The sequence below is a fragment of the Thermobia domestica genome, unplaced genomic scaffold, assembly GCF_964235325.1.
Source record: "Thermobia domestica unplaced genomic scaffold, izTheDome1.hap1.1 HAP1_SCAFFOLD_1037, whole genome shotgun sequence".
Lineage (NCBI taxonomy): Eukaryota > Metazoa > Arthropoda > Insecta > Zygentoma > Lepismatidae > Thermobia > Thermobia domestica.
In genome coordinates, this window is record NW_027656747.1 from 2,038 (window position 1) to 15,750 (window position 13,713).

A 13,713-nucleotide genomic window follows, 5' to 3' on the forward strand; every position below is an offset into this window, starting at 1 on the left:
TTACCGATACTTGTTTAGAACGGAAAATTTTCCACCTCACATCACTACTTACAGATTATTAACTTTAAAGTCGCTGCTCTAAATCCAAGTTCCTCTATGCAGTTTTATGAACTGAAATCGTTGCATGTCAAAAAATTGTATCAATAGTTATAACATTCGCTGTGACCAGAATGGCACTCCCTACAATTCAACATACTACCTTCAGTAACTTCTTGGGCATGTTTCTCCGTGCTTCTATCAAATTCGTTACCGTAAACCTGAAACTATCTTCTACAGTCTTGGCCAAAAGTATTGAGCATCCAGATTCACTTTGAACTGTGGGAAGAATAAGTAATAAAACGAAATGGAAACAACTTGTATAGGTTTATAATGTGTATTAGGCACAAAAACTCAATATTTAGTGGTCTCACCATTTGCCTTAATTACAACAGAAATTATTTTTGATAGAGATCCTACAAGCTTCTTATAATATTCGGGACTTATAGCGTTCCACTCTAGGCGCAAATGATTCTTTAATCTTCTGTGGGAGTAATTGTGTGATGCCTGACGTTGTGCTTTAAGAAACTCTATAAATGTTCAATGGGATTCAGGTCCGGTGTTTGGGCAGACCAATCCAGGAGCTCAATACCATTTTCCCAAAACCAAGCCATTGTGCGAGCAGCTTTGACAGGTTGCGTTATCCTGTTGGAACTTAACGCCCTTCATATTTGTATCGCCAAAAGTGATGTAAAAGAGGACAGTAATGAAGATTCGAGGACGTTTATATATTGTCTCGAGTTCATACGACCTTCACACACGAACATTTGTCCCACTCCAGTAGCACTCATGCAGCCCCAGATCATAACGCTGCCGCCGTGCTTCACAGTCGACATTCCTCGCCTACCCGGTGACGAACATAATCATACCCGTTGTACCAAAAATCTGAAATGGGAAAAATATTGTGGAGACTTCACGCATTATTGTTTGTTGTTAATACATTTAAGTTTCGAATCAAATTTTTAACAGTTGATAGAACATCAAATTGACTAACTTACCTGAGAGTTTGACATCGTCGAACAACACGATGTTTGACCAATCTTGTTCGGTGTAACTTCGATGTTTTAGAGCCCACTCATATCGTGCTTTTTTATTCTTGTCGGATATCCATGACTTCGTCCTGGCTTTACAACCTTTGAGACCAGCTGCTTGAAGCTGTCTACGAGTGGTCCGAGCAAATATTGTTTTATTGAAACCTTCTGACAACTTAGCAGCGAGGTCTGATGACGGTTTCTTCCTATTTTTTAACGACTCTCATTATCTATCGGTCCTCACGGTCTGTCGTGATTCGTTTGCGCCCGGTCCTGGGCCTATTAGCATGTGATCCGGTCATGGCGAATCGCTCAGTAGCACATTGTACAGATCAGAGCGAACATTCCACAGTTTTCGAAATCTGTACCTGCGATGTCCGTTGCTCCTGCAAAACTTGTATCTGCACACATTTGTCTATACTCAGTTCGTTTCTTTTAGGCATTGAAACAGTAACACTACATGTCACAGATCGAAGCACCAAAAGCACACTAGATCACAGGATGTGTCCACAACGAGCGAAAGTAGCGACTTGCAAAATAAATAGGAAACGTTCAAAATGACACATTGTATCACATAGGTACTTTATTCGTAGCTTTGACGTGGGTCATTATTTTTCCCTTTTGTATATGCCGACAAAATACTTCCTACATAACAGGGATTATTTACTGCTATGGTTCTCGCACACTTGCAAACTTTGTAGGGTGCTCAATACTTTTGGCTGAGGCTGTATAATCATAAATACGATTAAGTTTACGTTCATTATGAAGATATAATACATAGAATGTTTGAACTGACTTAAATGAAAGAAATTCTTTGTAATTATAGATGGATATGGATGGGAAGCAGACAAGTAGTTTGCCACTTGCGAGCTTCAATTTTATCAATTCCATAATCGGAAGTGGAGTTATAGGTAAGCACTAGTAATACGCATGTTAGAATTAAACATTTATTATAGAAATATACAAAAGTACTTTTTCTTAATTCTGACTTGTGCGTCTCATCAATGCATCATAGAGCTCAGTATTACCTCGTAGGAAACACAGAGTACAGGATGAGAAGAATCGGATATTTTACGGAATAGTAGGATATGTAACGTTAATTATTTTTCGTTACGTTACTTTCCCTAGTTACTAACTGATTACGAAATTATTCTGGATTGCACAACACAGTTATTCACTTTAGAACATATATTTTCACTTTCAAAATATATCGTATTGTTACATTACAATATCATACAATCAATCTACACAATATGGCACTTCGTTGTATTCTGTCTTTCTCAATTGCCATGACAACGACATCCAAAAAGATAAACAAGTCGCCATAGCAATCAAATTAACAAATATACATTAACCATAAGATACAAACATTTAAATTATATCTTTATCTTCCTTCTTCTTAAGTGCTTGTGCCTCCAAATTAACACTTTTGCCTGTAACTATAAACAATACTCAGAATATTTACAAAGATAGACAATATCGTTGTATAATGGCTCCCGAACTATGGGACTCCTTTAAATTGATGACAATTAAAGAATCCTGGACCGTTAGACATTTCATATACTACAGTTGCCTTACTTTTTGAATAGCCTTCGTATAAATAAAAATTACAATCCATAAAATAATAGATTATTTTCATTTTATCTCATCATTTTTATATTTGTTTAGTAATCAATTTTATTTTAATTCTATAAAATTACCGACGAGAAAGGCATATTCAAAATATGACAAAATTGTTGGTTATTTTTAGGTCCAAAATAGACTCTTTAACTCAATGTCATTTATACTCGTTAACAATAAAGTTGGTGTGAATTAAAATACAACTTAACGTATTTCACTTATTCGGGCATAGTTAGCATATCTTGGTAGATAATGTTTGTATTGATGCATAGATGTAATTGCATAAAATTCAGAAGTACGAATTACAAATAAAATCAACAATATTCAAGGTGAAACAAAACAAGAATTAATTGAATATGTTTTGGCAGACGCCATAACTTTAGCTGAAGTTACATTATCAAAAGATTCGATTAGGTTGCATTGAATAGCACGATCTTGAGTACAGTCCTGTATGTTATTTACTTCACCAGATCTTCGATTCCTATTTTGAAAATTTCTGTCATCTATGTAGTTACTACGCACTTCGTGAGAAATTAGCTCGATTATTTCATTATTCCTAAAAATGGTACGATTATTATTTCTGTTTCTTCTGAAATTAGGTTCGGTCGTATTGCCAATACGAGAAAATCTAACATTACCTCTTATATGATTACAGTCTTCTCTAGCATTGATATTTCGAATAGGAAGATAATTAGCTTGATTTCTGTTATTATTACCTTACAATCTAGTCTGACTTTCATAATTTTGAACTATCATTATTAAATGATTAAAATTAATACATTGCGAAGAGATCAATACTTGCTGTAACCTAAACGGTAATAATATTCTTATTGTTGCGATAATAACGTGATTCCTGCTGATATGGATTGATCTGTGTCAAGTCATTATACACAGAGATTACAAAATCTGTAAGGCTTTTGTTTACTTTAGAATCAGAACGCGGTTTCTAATTTGAGCATCCCAGTCTGCTAACATAAAATCGTTCTCGAAATTTGCTAACAACGCATTTTTAAAATCAGAAAATTACGCAGACTACCTCTGATTGCTTTGTACCATACCGAACAAGGTGGTAACAAAAATGTGGTAAGATTTTGAGAAAGTTAGCTTTATCTATTCCAATTAATTCACACTCTTCCTCAAGTTTCTCTAAAAATGTACTCGCTGTTATGTCTTCAGATCTGCCGCTGAATTTAGTTAATGATCTTATTTCACTGAATTTCACGCGACTATTATTATTATTATTATTATTATTAGTAGTAGTAGTAGTAGTAGTAGTAGTAGTAGTAGTAGTATTAAATTACCTTAGATGTCGGGGTTTTACGTGTGTACGGTTCCTGCGACGTGGTATTCTTTCTGCGACCTCAATATTTGAGATGGTATCTCCCCTTTCAGAATAGACTTCTGATGAGTTGTTGTCTTCTTCACAGGGTCTTGACTCAGGTCTCCTATGTTCTTCATACACAACGTTAAGGGTAGGTTCAGAATTACACTGGGCCGTACTGATTTTCTCTTTGATGGAATGAATCTCTTCTTGTAGTGTTCGAATTTGGTTAGTATGTTCGTTTACTTGCGTTTCAACTACATCAACAGTACTTTTCACTACTGCAAAGCTATGAATAATTTGTTCCATCCTGTTGTTGGTTATTTCCAGTTTGGTATTATCTGCTGTTTCTTGTTCCAATCTGGAATCCATCTGCTGTCCTATTTGCTGTGCCACTTGTTCCAATCTAGTATTCAATTTGGAATCCATTTGCTGTCCTACTTGCTGTGTCATGGAATTCATCTGCTATCCAAGCTGTCGTAAAAGATCAACTACATTCGTTGAAGTCTTCATTGCTGGAATAATGACATCTTCAACTTCTGTAGGGGGCGCGGTGGCTCAGTGGTAGAGCGTTCACCTCTGGTGCTTGGGGTTCCGGGTTCGATCCCAGCCCCCGCCAAGTGAACTTTGTGGTGGACAAACACCGTGCTCGTGGGTTTTCTCGGGGTTCTCCCGTTTCCTCCCACTTTCTTCATTTCACTCATTTCTCATAATCACCGTCTCCTTTAGCCTAACCGGCATAACCGTGGGACGTAAAACTCAAATATTTCATTTCATTTTTTTCAACTTCTGTAATGGTACTCATTTTTGCTTTTCTATAAATCTTTCTTTTATTACGGAGTAAAACGTAATCCGTGATGAGATAGTTTACTAAACTTCTGACTAATCTCAAGGTTTCCCGGTTTCGGCACCATAAAAATATGTAACGTTAATTATTTTTGCTTACGTTACTTTCCCTGGTTACTAATGTATATTTATACGGATTACGAAATTATTCTGGATTGCACAACAGTTATTCACTTTAGAACATATATTTTCACTTTCAAAATATATCGTATTGTTACATTACAATATCATACAATCAATCTACACAATATGGTACTTCGTTCTATTCTGTCTTTCTACATTGCCATGACAACGACATCCATAAAGATAAACAAGTCATCATAGCAACCAAATTAACAAATATATTAATAAGATACAAACATTTAAATTATATCTTTATCTTCCTTCTTCTTAAGTGCTTGTGCCTTCAAAATAACACTTTTGCCCGTAACTATAAACAATACTCAGAAAGTATTTACAAAGATAGACAATATCGTTGTAGACACTTCAATAAATACGTCGTCAGACGAAAAACCTTCCAAGTTTGCACGTTGAGTACGATACTGCTGTCTGAAGATCAGCAAGTGACCTAATAGGAACTTTTAGGGTGAAAAAGTAAAATGATAAACATTATTGCACGTAAGTTAATTATTATCGTAAGAGTTGTAAAATTATTATTTTTTTTCAATTAATATATTGATTTACGTTGTTTGTGTATATATATGTTGTTTTTTGTGTATGAAGAAGAAAATTGAATATATCTTTAAAACTAATATCCATGAAAATAATGCAGCTTTTGAGGGTGGGATATTTCCAGTGATTGTACACATGCGACATGTATTTCAATTAACTCATCTTGAGGAAAAAGCGATCGGTACCGGATGTGGTCTCCTCCGGTCAATTACTTCTGGTATACTGTACCTAATACAGTTTCCGTTTTTTTTTCTCCGAACGATTGCATACATGCAACATATATATCAATTAACTCATCTTGAAAGAAAGCGATCGGTACAGTTTCCATTTCCACTCTAAAACCGAAAATGGTATAAACTTACTACTTCCGGTTTAAATAATAAAGAAAATATCACGCCATACAAACAAAACTTGTTTCATTATCGTAATCAAATAGAAAACTATTACCATAATTAATCGTTAAGTCTTCAATTGAATAAATTATAAACTTGCTACGTAAAAGAAAAAATATTCTGCAGAACTACAGAATATCATTTTGTTTCCTATTGTTTTTGGTAAACTAATAGTTTAATTCGTATATAAGCATGTCTATTTTTTGGTCTTATATAAAAATATACTTTAATTGGTTCTATTCTTAGTTTCACTATTGCGGATATGGGAATAACAGTTTCCGAGGGTGAAGTATGTCCATCGATTGCACACACGCAAAATATATATCAATCAACTTGTCTTGACGGAAGAAAGCGATCGGTATCGGAATTAACCACTTCCGGTATGCGATACCTAATACAGTTTCCGGGAGTGGGATATTTCCAACATGGAAGGTACAGTAGCACCTCTTGCTTCACGACTCAGAACTACTTTCCGACCTAACTTTAGCTGTGTGGAAGCTTTGAACCTTATCGTTGACTGGTATTGTGTTAAGGAGTCGTAGTGTTCACACAAAAAAATCAGAAGGAAGATTAATGTCCAAATTGAGATACAGTAGTCCAAGAAACAGGGACGGCGTTAAGGGTGGGCGAGGGTGGGCGACCGCCCACCCGATGGATGGCCTCGCCCACCCATCCGCCCACCCCAACAGAAGTAGAATAATGAAGGTGACCAGTGCCGGATTTAGGTTTGATGGGGCCCTAAGCTATTTAAGATAATGAGGCCATTTGTATTTCTAGCTTTCTTTTCCAGCTACAAAATGTCGCCTTTTTTATTTGAATATATGCTATATGGTAATTTATGGACCTAATACATATCTAAGTACGTTTTCGAATATATTTCATTATCTTAACTTACTGTTTTGAATACATTACAGAAAAAACTGTAAAATTTGTAAAATTAGCGGTAGTTTGATTTGGTCCCAATAAAGCCCCTTGCCGATCTTCTCTGTTTTCTTTTTGCACCAACTATGATGAACGCTGCACGCCATGCTTCTACAATATGTGGAGGCCGCATCATTTCTCATTTCAAGTTGTTTCTATTCAGTTGGGTAAAGTTTGAAACGTTTCCAGGGATCTGATGTAAGTAAATACAATCTGAATATCATCCAGGTTGATAATTACTGCCTGAAGCTCAACTAATCGTGTAAGCTTTTTCCAGGTTAGGTTACTAGAGTAACTCAAAATGGAATGCAACTCTCGAAGATTACACAAGGTGTAATACGACACAAATTCGCTGAAAGCAGAGGCGAATCTAGAAGGTTAAAACTGGAGGAGGGCAACTAAAACCCAGATTATGATAGATATATCGTGAGTTTACTATAAACTTTCAAAAGTATGTAAGTAATGGCTTCAAACATTTCTGTCTCTCAAAAAACTGAGGGCTTAGACCTCTCCGGCCCCTGGTTAGATACGTCTCTGGCTGAAAAACCTGTTGCAATAAAATTATTATAAGTCCTATAAATGTAGGTACCATCTTTTTACTGCGACGTGAAAAGATGTTGGTACCTTGCCTTGCTATGTAGTAACTAGTGCCGATAACCTAATGCATTCAGTCTGCTGCATACTAACTTACACAACGTAAATTCGGGCAGTTCTGAACGTAATAATACATAAAATACTGTTAATATATACTAACGAACGACTCATATGCCTATAACGAATGGATGAAATCACTATGATTCGTGCTCCTATTCTTTCCTTTAGTCAGGGGCGGATCCATTCTGAATGTTTGGGGAGGCAGTCGCTCGAAGTCAATAGGTTTTATTTTACGTTTATAATACAAAGGTGAAAATTCTTAGGATAGGTTTTATTTTTAAAATAAAAATATTCAATTCTGGGGGGCGATCGCCCCCTGGATCCGCCCCTGCCTTTAGTGATCCATTATTGCACTCTATAGATCACTATATGAGCTCCTCCGTGGCTAAGCGGTTAGCGTACGCACCTTTGGAGTGGGAGACCCGGGTTCGATTCTCGGAGAGAGCTCATGTGGTTCGGATTCCACGTTAATCAGTAGGTTCCGCCTCATATAGCCTCGCTGCTGGAAGGGACATTAAATTCAAAATCAACTCAACTCTATAGATCACTTTGAAAATCAGTGCCAAGTTCTGAAAGTTATGAAAATATTTCTGCACACTACTTTTCATACTTACGTACAGCGAAATATCTATAATTTCGCGATATAAAGATTATTGCCGCTTAGGGCTGTAATTCCAATATATTTTACTATTATTTCGCCAGCTTGTCGTTTCATGTCTTCTTCTTATCCATCCACTGTTACCAGACTCAATTTCTTGTCGAATTCAAAATAGTACGTGAAAGGGTAGTACTAGAGTTCTATCCGCTTACAAGATACTGTATCAGTTATGCTGTGAAGTCCTATTAAAATAGTTAAGTGTAATGGCTGTAAAACAGGGTCCCGATTACAAATGGGGCTCTGAAACAAGATCCCCATTACAAACGGAGCTGGGAAACGAGGGCTCATTATAAGCGGGGCTGGGCAACAGAAATCCCATTGCAGGCGATTTGGACAACAGTGCCCTATTACTTGCTTCACGAGAGCTTAATACATAATAGTACAGAACACCGTTGTTGTATGTGCGTTTTATCTTGCTTGCTTTTTCATATTATTTGGAAATGACATTACAGCCATTTTTCTTTAAATTTTTTTGGGGCCCCCAAGCTTATACATAAATCTGGCACTGAAGGTGACATCCTGTACTTCAAAAGCAATAGGTATTACTGTCGATTGAAATGTAATAGGTTCTAGGACTCTGTTTAACTCTGCAATGAACAATGATTTTAAGACAGATACTTGTAGTAATATAATAATGACTAAAGTCGTGATAATTGAATTAAAGTTTAACACACACATACGCAATCGTGCTATTGAAACGCCAGTGTTTGTGTGTGCTGCACTGAAAGAAAAAAAGGAAGTACATTTTAAAAAGCCGACTAAATAATGGACAGGTGGCCAGTATTGTCTATTGTCTCATTTCAGAAAGAGAGGGAGGGGAATAGTGCTTCGTGTCGGCGCGATAGCTTCTTGTAAAAGGGTTGCAACTTGCAATTGTTTACAGCAATGTACCAATTACCACATGTCGTATCCGTGTGGCATTAAACAGATTTAAAAAAATACTTATTACAGCATTGTTGAGTTGATCTCTGTTGCGTTCAGAAGTCTCGGTGGTCGATGCTTGTTCAGCTAATATGTCGAAAAAATTTATCAGCGATCTCTTCTCAGGCTCAGTTTCTTCCTTGTGTTCAAAGAAACGCGATTTTCAATCCGTTGACGTTAGTGATAATCCTTCTTCAATAGAGAAAAAGGCAAAAATACAAATACATGTGACAACCAGGATTCTCAATTTGAAGTGTTCGATTCAGGCCCGTATCCAAGGGGGTCTAGGGGGGGCCGGGCCCCCCTAAATTTTTGCTGGCCCCCTAAAAGTTTTACAGTAAGCTTGCAAAAGATCTATAATATGGTGATGAACTATCATATGGTTGGATCGGCCCCCCCCCCTAACTTCAGCCGGGCCCCCCTACATTTTTGGGCTGGCTACGGGCCTGGTTCGATTACGAAGAAAGTGAAAATGAACTAGATGCTGGAGAGAGCGAAGACGACAGTATTGCTTCTGAATATACAGATTTATATTTTTTGTCTCTTGCTTTCTTGTAATAAGTCCTTCAAAGATAAAAATGTTTGCAGTAGCCTATTTTATCCTTGGTTTACTTTACCTACTTGTTGTGTATTTTATTTTATTAACGAAAAGTAGAGTATTATCTGTTAGTCTGTGTTGTTGGAACCTTCTTTTTTTTCTATGCATTCATGTGCATTCTTGGAGGGAGAGGAGTTAAAGCTGTCTTAAACTTCATCGACTACACAGTACACACCGTTATTATTGCAGGTAGTGTGTCTGCCACGCGGAATTCTGTAGGTCGAGCATATAACCCATCCTAAGTCCTGCATTTCTCCAGTCCCACCAAGGCGAATGCCGGAATTGTACCTTCTATAAGGGCAAGACAGCTGTTTTCCACATCCTTGTTCCTCCCCTATTTCGGTCTGAGCCTTAGCTAACTAAAAACTATAAAAATTGAAACTTAATTATTGTGAAAAAAATGTTTACATTGCCCAGTTCTCATTTTCATTGTCCGCCCACCCAGGAACTAGGCCCGCCTCTTTCCGCCCACCCCATCAAGCGTTCCTTGTGCCGTCCCTGCCAAGAAATGAAGTAGAAATGAAGTAAATGGTTGCTTTTAAGTTGGTAGTGGCTACAATAACAAACAAACGAGTAGTAGATATGCACAAGGGATTATTTTCTGTTGGATCTTCCAGTAGTGAATTTATTACCCACGAACAAGCGTAGCATATGAAAATATGCTGATTACTGTGACAACTCACTAAGCCACGAGTGAAAACCGATGGCAGCGTCAACTCCTTGCAACTCAATACAACGTTAATTGGTTCTTTCGCCGTGCAGATTATCAAAACTGATTCCCACTGCGCACGTAGAAGATGCTTGTCCGTATATGTTTTTTCTATGCTTACGTCGATTATACATATTACATTCGGATATAATTGTTACAATTCCTTATTTCAACTTTTGAGTTAAGAGGGAGAAAAAATGAAATGAAATCTTTGAGTTTTACGTCCCACGGTTATGCCGGTTAGGCTAAAGGAGACGGTGATGATGAGCAATGAATGAAATAGTGGAATGAAGAAAGTGGGAGGAAACGGGAGAACCCCGAGGAAACCCACTCAGAGGGTGTTTGTCCACCACAAAGTTCACTTGGCTGGGACTGGGATCGAACCCGGGACCCCAATAGTAATGGGTAAATTCCCGGGAAGATATTTTTCGGGAATATTCCCTGGGAAAATTCCCGGGAAGATTCCCAAAAATGGGAATATTCCGGGAATTTATGTACAGACACAAAGAAAATTTAATTCTATTACTATATTATGATTTCAAAGGTAAATTCGTTTCTTATCACCATATATTATTACTATTATGTCCAGAGGATTCTTTAAAATGTATATTCTGAACGGTATTATGTTATTGTATTAATATTTTATATTTATAGAGTACGCATAAATGTATATTTACTTAAAATATATTCTATGCAAGTAAATATATGGAAAAATTGGTATAGTAAGTCCACATACATTTACAAAGCTAAACAGTTTAAATTTATATGTAAGTGGATTTTTTAAAATTGTCTCTACTACTGATATTATAAACATATTAAATTTTTAAATGTTATAAAAAAAATTAGGTTTGGTAACTGTCAGACACATGTCTCACCATGTCTCAGAAGACAAATTTGCGCATACATATTTGTTCACAATATTTGCAGGATACTGACTTAGTTTTATAATTTTGCACGTAACATTGCCACACACGACCTTTCTTCCTATCTATTTCTCGAAATTTCATGCGTTAATTCACATATAAGAGAAGTCCGATCACCTTTTCAGCTATTAAAGTCAGAGACAGGAGACAGACCGACGACGTCTATTACTAACGGTGATTCGGGGTGTATTAACAGTACTTCATCTCTATTTCTACACATTTTTTTTATTACTTTACAAACTGGTTCCTCTTCATCATTTGTAAATTAGTACTTTGCTACTCTTTAGTGGAAATGGAACTTAAAATATATTATTAGTTGTATAAATTACTGTCAAAAAATTTAACTTTTTTAACCTCCAAATTATTTAAAACCTAGAAATAAATAATAATAATAAATGAAAATAAAATAGTCACATGGTTCCTATAATTTGGAAGATAAAGTAAAGAAATGGAAATAAATTCCTTCCCGGGAATTTATATGCCAGGGAAAAAACCGGGAATATTCCCATTTTTATATCCCTTCCCACCGGGAATATTCTCACTGCCCATCACTAGACCCCAAGCACCAGGGTGAACGCTCTACCACTGAGCCACCGCGGCCCCCAAGTTAAGAGGGAGAATGGGTAATACAACTGAATTGTGAAAAGTAAGAATTTTTCAATAGTAAATAAATAAAAGGTACTAACAAACATACGTTTGTTAAAAACTGTATAAACATTAGTCTTAAAATATTTGTTTCATTTCACAGGAATGCCTTACGCTTTATATCAAGCTGGTTTTGGTTTGGGTCTACTTTTGTTGTTGCTGGTAGCACTAGTAACAGATTATTCGCTAGTATTGATGGTTCGAGGTGGTCATCTGTGTGGTTCATTTTCTTATCAAGGACTAATGGAGGCCTCCTTTGGACGGATTGGTTTTGTATTATTGTCCATTCTGCAATTCATTTATCCATTCATAGGTAAGTTTTCTAGTTTATGAAAATGATTATCAATGTACGAGGAATCAGGATTGTAAAATATAGTATAAACCGGGAGAAGTTGACTGAAATGATGATGCCAACATCATGATGGTGCTGCTGCTTATTATTATTATTATTATTATTATTATTATTATTATTATTATTATTATTATTATTATTATTATTATTATTATTATTGATAATTTCATTCTCTTATTTACCTAAGGCATTTTTCAAGTCAGGAATTGTAAGACACACCAGAAGAGCCATATGTCTTACTTCCTTAAAAACAGATTTACAGAGATTCAATACCTGATGGAACTGGGTAGTCTGAACGGGTACCCAGCTTCATTATTAAATAATTGGTATAATAAGGTTAAAAGGAATTTAAGTTTTTTTTTTCGATAAACCTTAAACCAACGTAAAGGACAAAAAATGGATTAAATTGCCTATTTTTTTCCAGATTGACAACTGCATTAAATAGAATCTATACACAATATGGTTTTCGTACAGCTTTAAAACCATCTAAAACTTTAGGAAAGAACATCACCCAATTTAAGAGTTATTACACGGATTCCAATAAAAAATCTGATACTTACGAAATAAAATGCAGTTCCCAAGAGAGTTATATAGGCAAAGTTTTTTATAGGAAATTTAAAAGGCCGAGTAAAGAAACATATTAGGTATTCGAAAGCGGAAAATCCGGCGTCAGGTTTATCAAAACATTTAAAAGAAACGCAACACAGGTTAGAAAATTCAAAACTTTTATTTGAAGCTAGAAATGAAGTAGAGAGACTGGTTTTTGACAGTTTATTTATTCATTTAAAAAAAAAACAAAATTAAATCTAGACAAGGGATGGCTAAGTGACGAATGGAATGCGATTATTAAAAAAATTTCACATCATTGGCATAACAATAAAAATAAGATGAGTTGGCAACCTTCCAACAAAAAACAGGAAAGGCGCACAAATTGACTGAGTTTACTTCAACATCATCTGCAGATCGCTGACGCACTTGACAACGTGTTTTTTTGTACACACAGCTCCTCCCCTTGGCAAGTCAGTTTCTTTTTATTTCTTGATGTTTCTTTTTCTTCCTGTTTTTAACCTCCGTGACCAAGACTCCAGGGGAGAGTCGAAAGCTTGGAATCTTAAAGATTCAGGGATTACAGAAATCTGTAAGTAGAATGATAGTTCCAATTCCTGAGTGTGGTTTTGCAATGTCTTTACCCCATTTTAGTTATTATACAAGTAATTTACAGCAAGTTGCACAGGTCTTCCTTCTCGTGGCTTATTGGTGAGATGGTATCCCTAGTTCGAAACCTCTGGAATCACTTTAGCACTTCCGGACATCTGCAGCACCCTGACCATATACGACTTTGATGTTTCGTACCGCCGTGCTGGTTGAATGTTCCCGGTGAAATTCATAGAGCATGACATGCCGTATGTGGTCT

The 13,713-nt window shown here is 36.2% G+C and overlaps 1 protein-coding gene across 1 annotated transcript in view; it reads left to right on the forward strand.

The window, feature by feature from the left end:
* Positions 1 to 1,894: 1,894 nt before the first annotated feature.
* The window catches only part of LOC145677556 (putative sodium-coupled neutral amino acid transporter 11), a 59,962-nt gene continuing 48,143 nt past the window's right edge, over positions 1,895 to 13,713 (forward strand). The window contains exons 1-2 of the mRNA XM_081748035.1: positions 1,895 to 1,978; positions 12,051 to 12,260. Coding sequence (XP_081604161.1) covers positions 1,900 to 1,978; positions 12,051 to 12,260 — 289 coding nt within the window. The 5' untranslated portion in view covers positions 1,895 to 1,899. The remainder of the gene's footprint in view (positions 1,979 to 12,050; positions 12,261 to 13,713) is intronic.